The sequence below is a fragment of the Urocitellus parryii genome, chromosome 13 (assembly GCF_045843805.1).
Source record: "Urocitellus parryii isolate mUroPar1 chromosome 13, mUroPar1.hap1, whole genome shotgun sequence".
Lineage (NCBI taxonomy): Eukaryota > Metazoa > Chordata > Mammalia > Rodentia > Sciuridae > Urocitellus > Urocitellus parryii.
In genome coordinates this window covers 44,171,568-44,193,166 of record NC_135543.1, presented here as the reverse complement: position 1 = coordinate 44,193,166, position 21,599 = coordinate 44,171,568, and the positions used below count along the sequence as shown (strand labels likewise).

The 21,599-nt window shown below is 34.5% G+C and overlaps 1 protein-coding gene across 1 annotated transcript in view; it reads left to right on the top strand.

Annotated features, from left to right (window-relative positions):
* Positions 1 to 19,622, top strand: part of Taf4b (TATA-box binding protein associated factor 4b) — a 130,652-nt gene extending 111,030 nt beyond the window's left edge. The window contains exon 15 of the mRNA XM_026388091.2: positions 18,632 to 19,622. Within this exon, the coding sequence (XP_026243876.2) occupies positions 18,632 to 18,799 (168 nt within the window). The 3' untranslated portion in view covers positions 18,800 to 19,622. The remainder of the gene's footprint in view (positions 1 to 18,631) is intronic.
* Positions 19,623 to 21,599: the final 1,977 nt, after the last annotated feature.

Sequence of the window (21,599 nt, the reverse complement as noted above, 5' to 3'; positions counted from 1 at the left end):
TGAGTAAGAAGTAATAACTCCTTCAAACATTTTGGTAAGGTGCAGGCATGTTGAGCAATAAATCCCACCAAAATTAAGAATCTTGAATGAACATTGTAGGGGTTTAATGACTCAGAACATAAGATACTCTTTCCAAGGTAAAAGATAACTTGCCGAATCTGGCCTGTGCCATCACAAAGAGGCACATTTGGATCTTAAAGGAAACATACACCTTATTTTAATGAAATGGAGAATGTTCCCATTTCCATGAACCCAGCTATGTTCCATTGCCCCAGTCAGGAGCTCCAAAGCCACTGTTTTTCATACAGTGTCTGGAGTCAATTCTGTCCTTCTCTTACTATTTTATTTCTAGTGGACCCTTCACTATGAATTCTTCTCAGGTCACTTTTTGTGTCACTTAAACTTTTAAACCTCTCAGATTAGTGATTTCTTTTAGTTTGTCCCTTCATTGTTAATATGAATTTTTAAATCTAAAATGTTTGTTTTTATAAAAATAAATACATATTATAGAAAATGTAAAAGAAAAGTTATCCACATTCTATCACATTTTTACAAAATTCATATTGTAATAATACTTTTGGTAATCTTTTTAATGATATAATGTGTATACATATTTTAGACAATTACTCTTTTTTTTAATAACTTTATTTTATTTACTTATTTTTTATGTGTTGCTAAGGATCGAACCCAGTTCCTCACACATGCTAGGCAAATGCTCTATCACTGAGCCACAACCCTGGTCCATAATGTATATTTTATATGCCATTGTTTTGTACATTTCTTTGGCATGTTATAATTTATTCATCTTTTGTTGAACATGTTTAGCTTCTAATATAATGCTATACAAGCCTATTTGCAATTAAATCCTTGATCCTTTTTTTAAAAAAAAATTCAGAAATAGAATTGGAGGGCCAAATGGATATTTATTATCAAGTTTTAAAAAAATATTTATTGCCAATTGCTGCTTGTCCAAATTGACCTAGTTTTTTTCCTACCAGTGTGATATGAAAGTATCTGTTTATTAACATCTCATCAGTATCAGATTTTTTATTCCTTAACACCATTTGTTATCTCAGTCTTTTGAATTATTAACCTCCTTTTCATCCTTTACTTAAGAAGCATAATAGACTCTTTGAGATGGCATTTGTATTCATTCATTCATTCATTTGCCAAATTGTACCATAATGGTAAAAAGAATGGAACTGGGTTTCAACTTTTGTGCAAGTTACTAGTTCAAAAAGTTGTAGTTTTATAACAGTGGTGCTGTATTTATGCTGTTGTGTCCTTTTCTGCCTTTCATGATTATAGGATACTTGGAGCCCATGATAAAGGACAATGAACCTTGATAGCACAGTGATCCTTTTAGCAGTTGGCCATACATATGTGTCATTGAACTGGAAATCAGCATGATATATGTATATAAAATATCAAGTTATTCATACAAAGCGATCGGTGAACCTTTAAGATTCTTGTTTTTTCCTGAAGTACTTTTATTGTTATACTCCTCTGCTATATTAAGTGTTCTGGTCACTTGTTCTTCTCAGGGCAAATTATATTTTAATGATGGTTTATATATAATATTTCAGGCCTTGTATGATTTTTTTTCTTCAAAGCACTTATAATTTGCTTAATGATGAACTTATGCTAAGAAAGTTTAATTTTTAAAACTTGTCATGCTTTAAGATGGTTCTAATGAGTTTTATGGATTCCAGAAGCATTTCTTGAAACCCTGTGTATATGCATGCTTTTCCCATAATTTATACAAATTCTTCCCTCCTTCAATTATAGTATTCTAACATAGCCAGTAACATTCTTGCAAGTATTCCCTAATGCTGCACCAGTAATGTTTGTTTCATCCTCTTATGCAGCTATTTGGTTCACACTTTAGTGACTATGAAGAGCTTGCATTGCATGTTATATGGTATTACCTGTGATAAGTATCAGTCAGGATTTAGAGGGCTTTCTAAAATGATGGGTGAGTGCTAATGAGCTACATTTGTTAGGTTGTTAGTCCATTACTAAGCCTATCTTTCCTTAGTTTAAATGACGGTTAATTTCTCTGTGCAATTTATCCAAATTGGACAATAAGATCTTCACTTAATCTTACCAGTAAAAGCCCAGGTTTCCTGGGAAAACAATGAATCTGTTTTAGGTATATTTGCAATGGTACCTTCTAATGGCACTGGAATTCCTATTTATATTTTCCCCCAAGAATTCCATAAACTATTGAATGGAAGAGTAAACATAATTTGATTTTGAAGAGTCTATTTGAATTTGGTCTTTTGTTTTGACTCATCAGTTTGTTCCAATTTTTAGTGTTTTGAGGTTTTTGTTGTGATACAATTCATTCACAATAAATTCACCATTTAAAGTGCAAGATTCAGTATTTTTAAATATATTGACAATACTATTCAGTCATCAAGATTATCTAATCCCAGAACATTTTCATCACCCTAAAAAGAAATTTCTTTAGCCATTTTTGTCACTTCCCTCAGCACCTCACAACCACTCATCTATTTTGAGATTCTAAGAATTTGTCGATTCAGAATATACATTTATGTAATTCAAGTGGGATTCATACAATATGTAGTCTTTTGTGTTGACTTCTTTCTCTTCATGTTTTCATGATTCATTCATGCTGTAGCATGTTTCAGTACTGGTTTGGATTGAATAATGGTTTAGCAATAATGTGCATAATATTATTTATTCAGCCAATTGATGAAAATTTGATTATTTATAATTTTTGACTATTATGAATGATATTACTATAAACATTCATATGCAAGTTTTTGTGTATATATGTTTTCATTTCTCTTGGTTACATTGTTAAGAATGGAATTTCAGAGACTATGGTAATTTCATGTTCGATATTTGAAGAACTGCCAAACTGCTTTTCATAGTAGTTGCACCATTTTACTTTGTTACCCACAAAGCTAAAGGAGTCCAGTTTCTTCTTGTCAGTACTTTTTATTGTCTGTTTTTAAAATTATGGCCATCCTAGTATATATGAAGTGTATTTCATTGTGATTTTGTTTTACATTTTCCCAATGACTAATGATATGAAGCATCTTTTCATATGCTTATTGGCTATTTGAAATAAAGTCCAGTCTTTTTCTTTTGTGTGTGTGTGTGGGGGGGGGGGTGCCGGGTAGTGCTGGGTATTGATCCCAGAGTCACTTAACCACTGAGCCACAACCCCACACCTTTTTAAAAAAATTTTTTTTTAGTTGTCAGTAGACCTTTATTTATTTATATGTGGTGCTGAGAATTGAACCCAGTGCGTCATACATGCTAGGTAAGTATTCTACCTCTGAGCCACAACCCCAGCCCTTTTAAAAATATTTAAGGGCTGGGGTTATGGCTCAGTGGTAGAGCACTCGCCTAGCATGGGTGAGGCACGGGGTTCGATCTTCAGCACCATATAAAGATAAATAAATAAAGGTAGGGGCTAGAGATGTGGCTCAAGCGGTAGCGTGCTCGCCTGGCATGCGTGCGGCCCGGGTTCGATCCTCAGCACCACATACAAAGATGTTGTGTCCGCCGATAACTAAAAAATAAAAAATATTAAAAATTCTCTCTCTCTCTCTCTCTCTTCCTCTCTCACTCTCTCTTTAAAATAAATAAAGAAAGAAAGGTATTATGTCCACCTGTAATTAAAAATATTTAGATATAATGCCTTGCTAAGTTGCTGAGGCTGACTTTGATCTCGCAATCCTCCTGTCTCAGTCTCCCAAGCTGCTGGGATTACAGGTATACTCCACTGTACTTGGCTTTAGTTGTCATATCTGAGAAACCAATGCCCCTTCATAACTCTGCATATATGAGGAAAGTGCTAGTAGCCTAGCAAACCTTGTTACAAACTTTGTAACAAGCCCATAAATGGTTATTTTGTATTTTAATTGTAACATGAGAGAAAGTTTGAATATTCAAACCATGAAGAAGATTATGTCTGCTTGATTTAGAGCTGAAATTCAAGGAAATTTCAGTTGTTCCCTAATATTTTGCCACAAAGGACATCATAGGAATAAAGTGTGTTCATGTGTTTTTAAGCCCATGATTACACATAAATGGACCTTTCACAGGATCTGTCCATGACAGGTTATCTTCTGGACCTTTTCTTCTACTCAGTAATTTGATTTCTAATTTACTTTCAGTGGTTATGTTTGGTTTCCCTAATTAGAGATTTCAACAAAATCAGTTATTATTCATCTGATCCAGTCAGTCTTATATAGCAAATAAAACACATGGTTTTCCCCATTGAGATTAAGTGAGTAGTGTAGATTAAATCTGTTTTGGAAATAGAATGATAAGGTAGATTAAGTATTAATTGGGTGATTTTTTTTTATACTGCTTACATATGCATTTGGTCATTAGCTTATAGACTATTCTCAACTGGGGGCAGTTCCTACTCCTGTGGGCTGTTTAGAAGTGTGTAGAATATTGTTTTGACACAGTGATTCAGCAGGGGATGGGGTAAATTGTGTGCTACTAACACTTGGTGGCTGGGGGCCAATAATACCAGACTTCTTTTGGGGGAATGGAGGACTGACATTGTGCAGTGTGAGAGGGGCAGATTCACCTAGTTAAGTCTACCCAGGATTGTAATAATACTACCACTGAGATACGCTGATAACTAAATTTCTTGTGCATTTCAATAATACTTAAAATATTTCATTAACTATATTCTAGAATCTTATAATATTTCTAGGAAACTATTCATAAACAACTTTCCACATAGATATCGGAGTAAGCTTTTGTGTGTATTTGTGGATATAGAATTCTAACATCACAGATTTCTCAAACTTTTGTACCATAGTACACCAAAACACAGAGAAGAGTAGGTTGTCCTTCCAGTTGGTGGATATCTTGAGGACGGATGACTTCAAAATCTCAATTTTAAATTTAATTTAAAAATTTAAATGATTCAAGGATCTGACCAAAACAACAACTATATTATTTGAGGGCTCACAGTTTCAGAGATCTTAGTCCAAAGAAGGCAGGCAAAGCTGAACCTCATGGCGGGAGAGGGTGGCTGAGGAAAGCAGCTCACATCATGGTGATCAAGAAACAGAGAGAGAGATTCCAGTTCCAGATAGAAACTGTATACCCCACAACCACACCCCCAATTAACCACTTCCTCTAGCCACACCCCATCTGCCTCTAGTTACCACTCAGTTATTTTTCTGGACTAAGACCTCTGAAACAGTGAGCCCTCAAATAAACTTTTCCTCCCTTAAAAAAAAAAAAAATTTAAATGAAATTTGCACTTTTTTTTTAGATTTTTTAGATGCAACTTGTATACAAAAAAATTTGCTGGTTTTAATCGTAACTACTATTCCAAATCAAGATATATTGTGTTAATTTCTACCCCTATTACTTCATTTTTAAGACCCCCAGAAAGTTCCATCATGCCTTTCACCATCCCCAACTATTGGATCATAGGACAGGTGTATGTTTAACTTTACAAAGGACTCTAAATTGTTTTCCAGCTGTTTGTACTATTTCACACTCCTATTAGCAGTGTTTTTGTTTGTTTAGTGTTTTTGGAAGAGCAAAGGTTTTAATTTTGATAATATATAATTTAAATTTTTATGATTATTGCTTTTTGTGTCCTTAAAAAATAATTTTATATCCCATATTTTTCCCTAAAGGTTTTATATAGTTTTTTTTTTCATTTTAGATCCTTGATCTATCATGATATAATTTTTGTGTCTAGTAAGGTGGGGATGACATAGTATTTTTTAAAAAATTATCATTGCCAATTGTTTGTTGCTAGTATATCAAAGTAATTGAATTTTGTATAGATCTTGTATCCTCCATTCTGCTAACTCCATTTAACCCATTAAGTCACTAGTTTTTAATTCTGTATTTCAACAAAATGTTACACAGGTGCATTCAAATAGGTTATAAATCATAACCTGGAACTTATATATATTAATATTATATAATTATATTCTAATTTTCTAATTATATGTATTTATATGTCACATACTATATTTAGTTTTTTATAGATGTTCAACATTTGAGATGATTGAACATAATGGGTTAATTGTTATAGACGGTTTTTTGTGTGAATTCTTTAGGATTTGTTAAACAATCATGTTATCTACAACTGAGAATAATAGTTCTTTCACCATTCCATTTTTATGTTTTTTATTTCCTTTCTTGCCTAGTAAGAGCAGACATTTTTGCCTTATTCCCAATCTTAGAGGAAAAGCATTCAGCATTTCACTCTTAATGTGATACATAATATGCATAGTGGTACATGCCTGTAATCCCAGCTACTTGGGGGGTTGAGGCAGGAGCAATTTACTGAAACCCTGTCTCATAAAACAGAAATACATACTTAAATTTATATTTGTGTATTATAATATTGATGATAGGTTTTTCATAGAGCAGTTTTCTTCTCTTCCTAGCTGAGAGCTCAGTTACGGTGAATGTTAAGTTTTGTCAGGGGTGTGAATTTGGTTATCTTATTTTAGTATATGAGTTCTCTTCTTTATTCTTGATTTGTTGTGTTGATTTTAAAATTCAAACCCATCTTTTAATCCCTGGGATAAATCTCACTTGGTCATAATATATAATTGGTTTTACATGTTTCTGATTCAGTTATGATTCATTTATTTTGCTAGAACTTTTACATTCATGTTCATGAATGATAGTGGTTTGTAATTTTCTTTTATTCTAATGTCCTTGTTATTTTTGATTGAAGTTTTATAAATGAATTGGGAAATGTTCCTTCTTCCTCTCATTTTTGTTTGAAAGTGTTTGTGTAGGATTGGTCTCATTTCCTACTTGGACAGAAGGGTTCAGTGAATCCATCTGGGCCTAGAGTTTTTTTGTGTGAGGAATGCTCAATATTAGATTTTCTCTTTCTTTTTTTATTGGTTTTTGTAAAGCTGTATTTCTCAAAGAATTTTTGTACTCATCTACATTGGCAAGGTCATTCACAAAATTATTTATCATGCCTCATAAGTCTATTAATCTTTTCTAAAAATTAACTTATGGCTTAAATTTTTAAAATTTTTCATCTGTTTCCTGTTGTGTTCATTTCTATTCTATTACTTCCTTTCTTCTACATGTATTGAATATTTTCTTTTCCAACTTCTTCAGTAGGGATTTTGCATAATTGACTTCATACCTTTCTTTTCTAACATAAGCATTAAAAGCTATACATTTCCTTTATCTTTCTCTTTAGCTCCACCCTCAGATCCTTTGATATGTTGGATATTTGTTTTTATTATTATTTAGTTTGAAAATATCTTCTAATTTTCTTTTGTGTATCTTCTTTGGCATACAGATTATTTAATAGTATGTCATTTTAATTTCCAAATGTTCTTGTTTTTATTGTGGTCAGAGAACAGAGTCAGTAATTTCATTCCTTCTCAACTTGCTATGACTTGGCCTAGTGCATGACTTACCTTGATAAATGTCATCTCTGCCCTTGAGAAGGGTGTGTGTTTCTGCAGTGTTGAGTTAATATCTGCAGGATTTCCTTGTCCTTACTTAGATTTTTGGCTGTTTTTTCCCATTGGTTCTGAGAGAAGTGTTTACTTTTTTTTTTTTTTGAACTATGATTGTACATTTGTCTATTTATAAGTTTTTGCTTCTCTTGTTTAATGGTTTGTTGTTAGGTGCAAATCTATTATGTCTTTCCATTTTATCATTGTGAAGTGACCCTCATTTCTAATAATATTCTTTGTCTTGAATTCTGCTTTAGAATGTTCATTCTACTTACAGTTAATGGAATTTAAGTCTACCATCTTACTATTTATTTATTTATTTTTAATATTTATTTTTTAGTTGTAGTTGTCAATACCTTTATTTTATTTATTTTTATGTGGTGCTAAGGATCAAACCCAGGGACTTGCACTCGCTAGGCGAGCACTCTACCGCTGGGCCATAACCCCAGCTCCAAACTATTATTATTATTTTTTTGTTAATGCTTTTTAAAAAGGTAATTTTAAAATTGGCTGTTAGCATTGTTTTCCCCTAATTTCAAATAATTTTTTTGTGGGGGGGACACTACTAGGGATTCGACTCAGGGATAATTTACTACTGAGCTACATACCCACCCCTTTTTAAATTTTAATTTTGAGACATGGTCCTGCTTAGTTTTGAGCCTGGCCTCCAACTTGCTAAGACTAAGCTCGAATTTGCAATCCTTATCCCTTAGCCTCCAAAATGCCTGGGATTGCAGGTATGCCAGGTCACCTCACCTGGCCAAAGGATGATCTTTTTTTTTTTTTTTACTAATTTTATTTTTTTTCATATTTTTATTGGTGCATTATAGTTGTATAATGGTGGAATTTATTGTTACATATTCATATTTTTACACAACATAACAATTTGGCCAGTATCATTCATTCTCCAGTGTTTTTTCCCTTTCCCTCTCTTCCTCCCTCCCCATCCCTTTTTTCTACTTTACCAATCTCCCTGCAATTGTCTTTTTTTCCCCTCTCTTTTCACATTTTTTTTTTTTGGTACTCTACAGTTCTACATAATCATGCTACATATTCGTACAGGCATATAATATAACAATGTAATTTGGCCTATATCACTCCCTTCACCCCCTGGTCCCTTTCCTCTACTGATTTTCCTGAGATTGCCCCTTGCACCAATTTTCCCTCTTTTCCTCTCTAGCTTCTGCATATAAGAGAAAATAAATGACCCTTGACCTGCTGAGTTTGGTTTATTCCACTAAACATAGTGATTTTAATTTCTATCCATTTTCCTACAACTGACACAATTCCCTTTTTTTTTTTTTTTCTTTAAAGGCTGAGTCCAGTGTGTATATATACCACGTTTTCTTTACCCATTTTCTGTCAATGGACACCTAGCCTGGTTCCATTGTACGGCTATTGTGAATTGTACATGAATATGCCTGTTGATGACTGATTCTTTAGAAGTGGTATAGCTGGGTCACACAGTAGTTCCATGCCTACTCTTTTGAGGAACCTTCATGCTGATTTCCATAGTGGCTGTACTAATTTACAGTTCCACCAACAGTCTAGAAGTGTTCCTTTTTTTCACATTTCTCCAGCTTTTATTATTATTTATATTCTTGAAGACTGCCATTCTGGCTGGTGTGAGATGGAAACGCAGTGTAATTTTGATTTGCATTTGCTTAAATGCCAATGATGTTGAACTTTTTTTCATATATTTTTCATATATTTCCATTTGTATTTCTTATTTTGAGAAGTATCTATTTAATTTATTTTCCCATTTATTAATTGAGTTATGTGGTTTTTTGGTGTGAAATTTTTTGAGTTGTTTATAATATTCTAGAAATAATCCTTTATAAAAGGAGTAGCTAGCAAAGGATTTCTCTCATTCTGTAGTTCTCTTTTCACAATCCTAGTTGTTTCCTTTGCTATGCAGAAGCTTTTAAATTTGATGCCATCCCATTTATTAACTGTCAGCATTATTTCCTAAGCTTTAGCAGTCCTATCGAGAAAGTCATTGTCCATGTCCATATGCTGGAGTGTTTACCCTATGTTTTCTTCTAGGAGTTGCAGTTTCTGGTCTAATTCCAAGGTCTTTGATCCATTTTGAATTGATTTTTATGCAGGGTAAGAGATGAGGTCTATCATGTATGACCAGAGAAATGAAAAGTTGTGCTGCAGTTGTGTACCATGAATCAAAATGTGTTCTACTGTCATATATAACTAATTAGAATACATGAAAAAAGAAAGAGATGTAAGGTCTAGCTTCATTCTTCTACATTTAGAGATAACCAGTTTTCCTAGCCCATTTGTTTAAAAGGCTGTCCTTTCTCCAATGTGTTTTTGCACCTTTGTTAAGGATCAGATGAGTGTATCTGTGTGGGTTTTTCTATGACTTTCATTCTGTAACATTGGTCTATGTGTCTTTTTATGCCAGTACCATGCATTTTTTGTTACTCTAGCTCTATAGTGTAATATGACGTCAAGTTTCATGATACCTTCAGCATTGCTTTTTTTGGCTTAGGATTACTTTGGCTATTCTGGGACTTCTGTTCCTTCAAATCAATTTTAGGACTTTTTTCTAGTTTTGTGAAGAATGCATTGGTGTTTTGATGGAAATTACATTGATTCTGTGCATTTGATTTCTTTCTTCAGTGTTCTGTAGTTTCATTGTAGAGGCCTTTTACCTCCTTGGTTAGATTTATTTCAAGTTTATTTTGCATTCATTTTTGTTTGAGGCTATTGTGAGTGGAATTGTTTTTCTCATTTCTTTCTCAGCAGGTTTATTGTTGCTTTATAGGAAAGCTGTTGATTTTTGTATGTTGATTTTGTAACTGCAACTTTGCCAAATTTGTTTATTAGCTCTAGCAGTCTTTTGGTGGAGTTTTCTGGATCTTCTAGGTATAGGATCATGTCATCTGCAAACAGTGATCATTTGACTTCTTCATTTCCAATTTTTATCTCTTGTATTTCCTTCTCTTGCCTAATTGCTCTGGCTAGAATTTCTAGTGCTGTATTAAACAGGAGTGGTGAGACTGGATCTTCTTGTCTTGCTCTGGACTTTAAAGGAAATACTTTCAGTTTTTCCCTATTTACTTTGAGATTGACTTGTTTTTTTTTTTTTCATATTATAGCCTTTATAATGTTGAGGTATGTTCCTTCTATCCCTGGTTTCTTCAGTGTTTTTATCATGAATGGATGCTGAATTTTGTTGAAGACCTTCTCTGTATGTATTGAGATGACTAGTAATTTTTTTCCCTTAATTCTATTTATGTGATGAATATTGATTTGCATATGTTAAACCATCCTTTCATCTCTAGGATAAAACCAATTTGGTCATGATATGCAATCCTTTAATATGTTATTGAATAAGATTTGCTAATATTTTATCAAGAATTTTTGCATGTAAGCTGGGCAGCAGCTCATGCTTGTAATTCCAGTGACTTAGGAGGCCAAGGTAGGAGGATTGAAAATTCAAAGTCAGCTTTAGCAACTCAGCGAGGCCCTAAGGAACTTAGGCAGACTCTGTCTCAAAATGAAAAATAAAAAAGGCTGGAGATGTGGCTTTGTTGTTAGGTGCCCTTGGGTTCAATCCCTGGTAACAAAACAAAACAAAACAAATAAAAGTGTTTTTTTGTATTTAAGTTCATCAGGGATATTGGTCTGTAGTTTTCTTTCCTTGGCATATCCTTGTCTGGTTTTGGTATGAGTTTGATACTGGTTTCATATACAATTTTTTTTTCTTTTTTTAAAAAATTATTTAATTATATACTTATTGGTATGTGGTGCTGAGAATCGAACCCAGTGCCTCACACATGCTAGGGAAGCGCTCTACCACTGTGCCACAACCCCAGCCCTTTGTAGACAATTTGAAAGTGTTCCATCCCTCTCTATTTCATGGAATAATTTGAGGAGTATTAGCATTAGTTTTTCTTTAACGATCTGGTAGGCTTCATCTGAGAATTTCTATTTATTTCTACTTGTCCCCTCTTACTTTTGTTTCACCTTTGTTTTCATCTTTTAAGTTAATCAAGTAGTATTTTTAGTATTCCATTCTAGATCCTTTGTTGCCTTTTTACCTGTACCTTTTTTATTTCCTAATGATTGTTGTATCTACTGTTTAAAGATTAGATATGCATCTGTAACTGACTAGTCAACATTGAATTAATACTGTTTCACATATAATGTAAGAGCCTGTGAACTATATGATTCTGTTACACACACACACCCCTACCCTTTGTGCTATTATTGCTGTTGCCTATTTTACTTCTAATTATTCCTACCTTCATAATAAATTAGTTACTTGATCATATATCCTTTAAAGAATTTATGAAAAGAAAAATAATGAGTTTAGAAAACTAATATTTACCATTTCTGTGCCTTCAGTTTTTAAATAAATTCTTATTTCTTTCTAGTAATATTTGCTATCAGCCTGTCTACAACTCACCAATTGTAGAATTACTGGAGTTCTAAACAAAGCTGCTGTCAATATATTTAAAGGTATTGATAAATCTACCTTTAGCTGTGAGGCACAGCAACCCTTACCAATATTGTAGCCTTTTTTAAAATTCACAGCTCTTCAAAGATAAAATCAAAGCTAGTTTTTAAAGAAAAATGTTTAACTGGTAGTCCTTTGAAGAAAAATTAACAAAATAGTAGGTTAAACTGATCTCTAGATGTAGTCTAGATGAGTTTTCAATGTGAGTGCTTTAGTAAACATGTAGAGAAAACAACCAGTTATAAATGGGCAAGTCCTAGCCTGACTTTTCATCCTAGCCATAAGAAGCAGTCAGGTCACATTGCTCTTCAGTATTGACTATTTATTTCACTATTTGCTGTTCATATGTGTTGTACTACTTGGTGGTTTGAATCACTTTCTCACTGTTTAGAGAAAATGTAAAAAATAAAATACCATTTTTAATAACTCATCTAGTGGCAGCTTGGGGGTAGTGAACATTTGAGAAAGGTTGTCAGAGGGCTGGGTACAAATGGCTTTACCAATGTAAATCCTTCCAGATTTATTTGACTTAAAGCCAAAAATGACATCAAGATTTTGATTTATAAGGTCCAGAGCCCATAACGTGGTTCATTTTCATTGTTCATTTGTGTAAGTGATGATATTGGGTGACACTATTCACATGGTCATCCTACACACATTACCACCTAAGAGACAAAAACTATCCAATATTCTCAGGTGCAAAATCTTTCCCCTTTAGTGAGTGGTAAGTTAGAGGCAATTGCATTGCCCTAAAGACATGTAATGGTAGGGAAAATACAAGATGTCACTGAAATACAAAGGAGTTGTGCTTGTCTACACCTGGGGTAAGTTTGTGCTTGCGAGCCTTGGGGAAATGTAATGTCTGAGTTGAATTCTAAAGAGCATAGGTGATGTGACTTGAGGATAGGACAGATGGCTTGGAGAATGGGGTTCTAGGAAGAGAGAATGCAATATGCAGTTAGCTGTCTAGATAAAAGAGGCAAAAAAAATTATTTCTATGATCAGTAGCTTGGGACAGGAAGAAAAGAATGAGAGCAGAAACTGGGGAGAAGGCTTTAGTGTGCTCATGTTTGACTGTGTCTGTCATGTGTGGGTATTTAGACTTGGTTGGTTAGGTGATTTTTTTCCAGTGGAACATTTTAAGCAGGAGAAAATATTTTCAGATAATTTTTTATTTTAGTGATATCATTCACATTACAGTGGAAGTAATATTCATACCAAATATACAGGGAGTCTTTTGAAGATTATTGAAATAATCTAGGCAGGAGATACTAGAAGTGAAAATGCAGGAATAAGTAGATGTTTCAAAAATGTTAAGGTAGAATTGTTTAGTGTCAGACCATTGAGGAAGAAAGGGTTGAGGATGTCATCCAGTTTCCTAGCTTGAGCATTGCATCTAAGTGGTATTACCATTCCTTGAAATAAAGAGGAGAAAGGGAAGTTTCAAAACATGTTGAATTTAAAATACCTTAAAGTGCTTTAAATTGGAAACTTCATCAGAAAATTGAACAATAGGGTCTGGAATTTAAGAGAGTGTTCTGTTTGATATCAAGATTTGGGGTTGGTTATTAGCATATGGCAACTAGTAATATTATCCATCTTTCTCACAGTTACAGAACTAGAATTAGAACTCAAAACCCGTGGTTCCATGTAAAAGACTCTTTTTAAAAATTTATTTTTGTTTTTTAGTTGTCGACAGACTTTGATTTTATTCATTTATTTATATGTGGTGCTGAGAATCAAACCCAGTGTCTCACATATGCAAGGCAAGTGCTCTACCACTGAGCCACAACCCCAGCCCCCCAAATTCTAGGGTGGAAATTGCCATATAGCGTTGTCTGTGTTCTGAAATAACTCAAGGAGTAAAATGAAGGTGGATAAAGTGAGATCAAAAGTTGCTTCAAAAGTTCTGCTTGTTGACCAGCAGAGGGCAGTCAATATCGAAGCTCAGTAGTTTCTACTCTGCATTGCCTTTAAGTCCTAGAAAGCTCCGTCTTTGGGATAAGAATTTTCAGTGTTCACATTCCATTGAATCAGGCATCCAGGGCAGTTATATTTATTGTTGCTTTTGAGTCTTATGTCCAATTTTTATTCTGGTTCCATATCTTTATTTTATTCCCTATTCCCCATGCCCAGTTCTTGTCCTCCTTACAGTTTAGGAGCTGTCTGGTGGCAGGGGATTAAGTGGATGGAAAGTGTGAGAAAGGTAGTGAATTTTTGCCGTTCAACTCCTCTGTTTTAAATGCCCCAGTTTTTGTTCTTGGTTAACTGTTAAAATTCCAGGACACATTTGTTTTCTTAGCCTTACTACTCAGAGAATGGAATGAAATGGATTGACTTTTAGCTTCTAGATCCATTATTGATAAGGCTCTAGAAACTAAAAGCAGCAAGCTCTGCCACTGTTTGATTGCAGGGATGTAAGAAAAACTTTCTGCCCCTGGATATATCCTTCATTCATGTGCCACTGTCTAAAATGCCTCTTTGTCTACTTTTTAGCTTTAGGCACTCAAAGCTCCACTAAAATTCAAAAAGTTCACTGAGGGAAACAAGATAAATGTGACAGCATGAATTATTTTTCTTACGTTAGCAAGAACTTGAAAGAGAAGGATGTGGGCAGGGAAATCTAACCGGTTTTAACTAGAGGATGGGAGAAAAGGTCTGGAGCTAGAATTATGCTCTTTCCTGTGAATTTCCATGCTTCCCAGATGACTGATGATTTCATTATGATCGTTAAAGGCCAACATTTCTAGAGAGAATTGTGTGTCAGGCACTGTTCTCATTTAATCTTCAAACTGACCTTATGAGATTATTGCTGTTTACTGTCCCTAGTTTGCAGATTAAGAAACTGATGCACAGAGAAATTGCTTGTCTACAATTGCTTATAGAATTAACAACTAACTGATGTTGACTGCTGTGCTGCCTACTACAGCTCTGTGCCCAGTAACTCAGATAATTTTGCATTGAACAGAGCGTGGACGAGCATGAAGCTAGGTTTCCTGGGATGGTGACACTTGGAAACACAGACCCATATGAAGTCAGAGGACCTCAGCACGATTCCTGAGGCCACAGGATTCATAATGCTGTTGTTCCCACTTCTTGGTATAGCAATCACCTAACCTTAAGGAAACGTGGGAAAAGAAATACAAAAGTGCCGCTATAATCATTGATGTGGCAGCAATTTGTATTTGGGGTAAAAATGGGAGTTCAAAACCCAATTGAGTCAAGTGTATGAAAGATGATATATCATGAGCTCTGTAAAGTTTTGAACAATCAATAAAAAAAAGAAATACAAAAGTTTCATTTCACAGCACTTGCTCTATTAAGCTGAGGGGATAAGAATTTGGATGACTGAATATTTTTAACTATTTAATGTCATTTTTACAACAGTGTTATTTCTCTGAAACTGGTAACTGACTACATTCATGTTTTTCTTTTAAGAACAAAAGAGTTCTTCAGAAGTTGTTTTATAAAAATAGAAACTGATATAATTTAACAAATTAACAAAGGCTAACTCCATCAATCTGGCAGTTTTGGATTATGTTTACATTTGTTTGTTTAGGCTTCCTAGAGTAATTATGTATTAGGTCAGTGAATTGGTTCTTTCATCTTCCATTTTACCCTCTTTCTATCCAGGTGAAGAATTTGGATTAAGGAACATCCTAACACAGAGAGTTGAGTGGGAGAACCGTTCCTCTGTTTTAGAAATAAGCATTGCATTGTGACAGGAGCCTGTTATTCTTTCTCAAAACTCTGTCCTTAACTATGTTAGTGTTCTTTGGTATTGACAGTGTAGTGTGACCACAGGTCAGACATAGTCAGCTTTGGGGAGGAAGATCAAAATTACTGGCAGAAAGGCGGGTTTGGTATTAGTTCTGAGTTATCAGTGTACACTCCACTCCCTTCTCTGGATAACTGAGAGGTAGCTGATTTTTCTGGGCAGATCATTATGAAGCGAACAAATCAGAATTGTATCCTTTCCAGACCATAAGGCAAGGGAATAAAGATGCTAGATGTATATTTTGTATCCAAGTTTCAGAAAGATTAACTTTCTAAGTCAGTCACTATTGGGGGGAAGACAATGCTATCACCTTTGTAAAGTTGTGAATTATGAAAGACATTTCTGTGGGTTACTGAATGCCCCTTGGGGTTTGTTTCATTTATAACTTTGCCTCAGGCCTTCTGCTGCATCCTGTTGGAATGACCTCCTTTTCAACCCTTTGTTGGCAGCTGTAATACGGCTCTTTCGCCTGGATCCTTCAGGCTTGTCACATGACAAACATGAACTGTGACCCCCCTTTGTTCCTTACCCCAGACGATTAGGGGTGATTTTTTTTTTAATGCACAACAAGTTTTTTCTTATTTTTATTTCCTTTCCCCGCTTTTCCTCTCCTCTTATTTCCTACCAAAATAAGATTGAAAACAAAAAAGGTAGCAATTTAATTTTGTATCCAAATATAACATTGATGCAGACAGTAAATAAATCATAAGCCCACTGAATTTTTATATCTTGAACGTGTCCACATGGACAGTAGTTGGATCAAGAGGGGAAACATCACCAGAACTCGAGAAGACCCCTGTCCCCTCTAGTCACTTCTTAATTGCCCCATGGGACTCACTGTCAGGACCTTTATAGCTTTATCTGTTCGGGGACTTTGTAGAAATGGAATCATACAATATATGTGTCTGTGTTCTTTCATTTAACATTTTTGTGATATTCATTCATGTTACCCATTTGTTATTGCTGTATAATATTCCATGGTATGAATGTTCCACAGTTTATTCCACTTATATTAAGTATTGGGGTTGTTTCTAGTTGGACTATTGTGATTGGTAGCGCTAATATTCTTGTACATGAGTTTTGATTAAAATATGACACATTCCTGGGTATTTACATAGAAGTGGAATTGCTGAGACATACTATCCATCTAGCCATTTAATTGAAAAAATCATATAAATATAACACTAAACTAATTTTAGACAAACTCTTGGTAGGAAACATTTTTTAAAATGTATAGATTTAACTTTAGCATAATATATCTAATTTGTAACTAAAGAATGTGCCTCTATTTAAATATACTGTAGTTTTAAACAGGTAACTCCTATAAACAAGAAAATTGCCCCTCTCTGCCAATGACACATTTTACTAACTTTCTTCCTAAAGTATACTTTTATTCAGTTTTCCAAAACTGAATTGGGGGGCCTATTCTGCAAAGATCTTGGATAGTCATAATTTATAGTAATTAAGGTGACATCCAAGTTGTACCATCCCTGAGTAGTGATGCCTACAGAGAATGACTTTACTCACATTTCTTGAAGCAAAGCAATTACATGATAATGATACCCAGAAAAAAAAACAAAAGTTGCTGCCAGAATTAATAGGACCCCGGCTTTGATCTGCTGTTTGGTGTGTCTTTGCTCTTTCTCCATATGCTACTTATGACAAGCATCTACCTCTTCTAAAACATGGGCTTTCCAAAATTTGTTCCATGATTTCTTGTGAATGAGTTTAACCTAATGAGTGTAGAAATACAATTGTGACATCCCATCTCTCAAAAACTGGATAGTACCTTTTATGAAAGTGTTACTTGACTATCAGATAAAGTACCTCCCAAGTCATGCTACCAACATGCATGGAATTAAGTTGACTGTTTTTCACCCTGGTGATTTGGAGACCCTAAAGAATTTCCCTCCCCTTCATCAAAACAATTCAATCAGAAATGTGAAGGGAATGGTTAATTAAAATTTGATGGTTAGGCTTGGGGATATAGCTCAGTTGGTAGAATGCTTGCCTTGCATGCACAAAGCCATGGGTTCAATCCCCAGCACCACACAAAAAAATTGATGGTTATAAAAGAATAGTAAGAGAACAAAATGATTTGCTTCCTATGTTTGTTAAATATCTTGTTATAAGTCTTGAGCAGATAAAGGAGAGTTGCCAATTCAATGGACATGTTTTTTGAAACAAGTATGGTAAATGAAAGAATTAAGAGATTTTACTTTTATAAAATTATCCTTTGAGAATTATTTTTAATTTCTTTCAATTTTGTCTTAAAATATTAGTATATAGACATTATTATTTAAAAACTGTCTTAATAAGAGAGTGTTGAGTTTCACTAATTCTTTTTAATGATGCTCACATTGGTTGTTCTGGGGGTTTGTTTTGTTTGGTTTGGTTTGGTTCTGATTTGAACCAGCAGATTCAATGCAGAAAATATTATTGAATAATCTGTGTTGTTTTTTGTACTTTGTTCAGCCATAGCAGGAACAAAAATGATAATCTCTGTCCTCAGAAAGCTTCTGGTCTTGGGGGCATGTGATGGTGATATACAAATTATTGTCACACAGTGTAAAGTAACCGAACATGAGAATTCTGACAGGTGGTGGGGGGAGCGGGGCGAGATAGACCCATTCAAAGCACAGTCTTATTTTTACTTTTACTATTGACATCCAAAAGACTACACATATTTACAGTGTACAATCTAATAGTTTTTAATGAATTCATACACCTATGAAAATCAGCTGTTGCCAGGGTCCAGCTGAGAGAATGAGGTCATAGAAGAGGTGGGTGGCCTTTTGAGATCGTGCGTGCATGATCTCCAGAACCCAGAGGGTAGTGGGCTAGACTTGACAGACCTTTCCTTTGTGAAAGATCCTTAAGTTAAACTGCTTTTCCTTTTATTTTGTTTAGGGATTAAAAGACAACTTTCTTGCTTCTGGGGCATCAAGCTTGACAGCCACCAAACAGTTGCTTCGTCCAAGAATCACGAGAGTCTGCCTCAGGGACTTGATATTCTGTATGGAACAGGAAAGGGAGATGAAGTATTCTCGAGCTCTGTACCTTGCCCTTCTGAAGTGACCGCTTCCATCCAGATCCTTGCTATTTACTGCCAAAGAAGACAAAAAAGAGATGTACTGTCCTGAAATCTCTCTTTCTGGAAAATCAGTCACCAGTATGAAAGACCACCGTTTACAGTTAGAAGTTTTTACTAAATCTTACCTGTACAGCTCATGGGGTTCTTATAGCTGAGAATTCAGCTTAACCTTCTGAAAATCAGTTGTGCAGTACCCTTTACAGAGAAGTAGCATCTGCCCACCTGTGAGTTTAATTATAGCAAGTTAAGGCTCCACTTGTTACTATCTGCTTCATTTGCCAAACTTCATTTGCCATGAGGTATCTTTCCCTTAGTACCTCCTGCATTGAGATGTGGGAGTTACCACTTACCAAGAAAAGGTATTTTGTCCTACACTGAGCCTATCTCAAAGTATTGGGCTTTCTACGCTGGAATCAGAAGCTGCTTAGCTAACTATGACAGTGGTCACCTTCTCTAGTTGAAAGTGACAGGCCACAGAGTAAGCCTTTGGTAACTTGGGTTGGCTGAGCCCCATTGTTGTCCATATAAGACACATGGGGACAGGTTGTGCCTGAGGTTGCTAATTCTCTGGCTAATCTCACTATGTGCTGCTTCTGATACCAAGTTGGGGGACGTCCTTGTCAGGAAAACCTACGGTTGAAGCTGCTGCTCATATACCCTGTTGGAAAATAGGAAAGGTGGGAAGCACTGGAAGGAATAATGAAGGGAAGAAGAAAATGGAATCCTAAGGCAGGAAGTGTGCTGTGTGTGCCCAGGGATAGAGGGGTGGAATTGGAACTCCTAAGAAACTGGTGCATGTTCTGTTGATGAGGGGAGAAAAATCACAGTCCAACTAAAAAGGAAAATGGTTATCAAACATTTTCAAAGGGTGTTATTTTTTTTTGTATTATTTTAGAACCCAAGAAGATGATTTTTGTAGTTCCTTCTCTTGTAAAATCTTTTAGTTATCCTAAGTTTTAAACATCTTGGTACATTTAGAAAATCCTAATTCATGATGAGAAATTTTAAACAAAAGACTCCCTCTTGGATTCTGTACTTAAAAGCTACTGTCAGCATCTCACTCTTGGGATCCTGGCGCTAAATGTGAGAAACACATTACATGAATCCTTTTGAGGAAAAAGCATATGTGCAAAGAGCAAACTCTCTTTTTTTTAATCTTTATTTATTTATTTTTAATTCCACCAATGTGTATTGTGGATAGCAAAAAAATAATAGTGGTTATAAGAGTCACATACAGAAAGAAAGCTTAAATCCTCCAAGAAGATTTTTTTTAAATGGGAAATGCTGGGCTTCTTAGTAAAGGAATGCAGAGAGAAAAACACCTCATACGTTACTCTTCACCCTGTTCTTCCCACTGGGACTGTTACAGCCATCTTCTATACTGTAGTAATATTTAAATTGGCCATATGTTTTTGTTTCAGCAAGTTATTATGTAAAATGCTGTAAATTATGTATGTGTTGAAAGAGTACTTTAAGAAAGAGATCTATACCCAAAGTTGTTTTTGTATATTTAAATGCTTAGCTTTATTTTTTTGTAAAGTGCAGCATACTCCTACATTTGTGTATAATCTTATTGATCAGATGTTTAAAATTATTTCAAATACTTCATTAAAATGATTATTTTATTATAAGAACAACTTTTCTCACTCACTGATTTTGAAAACCAGTTTTTATTAGTAACCAGTCCCTCCAGGGCTCAAATTTGCCAGGCATTGGCTCTTTCTTGGCTCTGATTGTTATTTATTTTGGAGTGTTGGCATTTGGGTTCCAGAACCTTGCTTCAGATCCAAGTTGCTATATCACTTTCTTTGAAATAGTTATAAATCTTCATGCTATTTGACTCACAAAGAAAGCTAAGTATATTCATTACCAAGCTTTTCTTGGCTCTTAGGTTTTCTTCCTAAGAGTCTTCTTCAGGTTGTTTTGTTCTGTCATGTTTTGTTTTTTGGGTACTGGAGATTGAACCCCCGGGAGCTTTACCACTGAGCCACATCCTAGCCCTTTTATATTTTATTTTGAGACAGGGTCTCACTAAGTTGCTGAGGGTCTCCCAAGTTGCCGAGACTGGCCTTGAACTTGGGATCATCCTGCCTCAGCCCCTGGGATGATAGGCCTATGCCATTGCACCAGACTTAAAAATTTTAAGTTAATATATAATTTTATTTTAATATATACTTTTAAAGTTTATGTTTTAAAGTATATCTTACAAAAGAGCAAGTGTATCCAAGTTATTTTTCCATTCTGTTCATAAAATGGTGACCTTGGGGGAGATCTGATCTACAGATGCATTTTATTTGATATGCAGTATTGCCAATGTTTTAATTAGTCTTTATTTCCATTTCTTTTTTAAAAATCAGAAGATCTGGAATTACTAAATATATACTCTTTTTTTTTTTTTTTTGGTATGGAATTAAGCCACTAAAGCTAACCAGGGGCCACCCACTTTAAAGATTTTAAAAGCAACTCTAAACCAGGTGTGATGGCTCATGGCTGTCATTCCAATGACTCACGATACTGAGGAGGAGGATCACAAGTTCAAGGCCAACCTTAGCAACTTAGACTGTCTAAAATAAAAAGAACTGGTGAAAAAACTTTGAGGTATATTTTACATAAAAAATTTATCCATTTCATCCATTTACTTTTTAATATAAGTTTTGATTTTAATAGTCTCCTAGACAGCTTTAAGATTTTTCTTCTTTTAAGAAGTTTGACATTTAAAAAAAATAAAATATTTTTAAAATATTTTTTTAGTTGTAGATGGACATGATATATTTATTATTTATT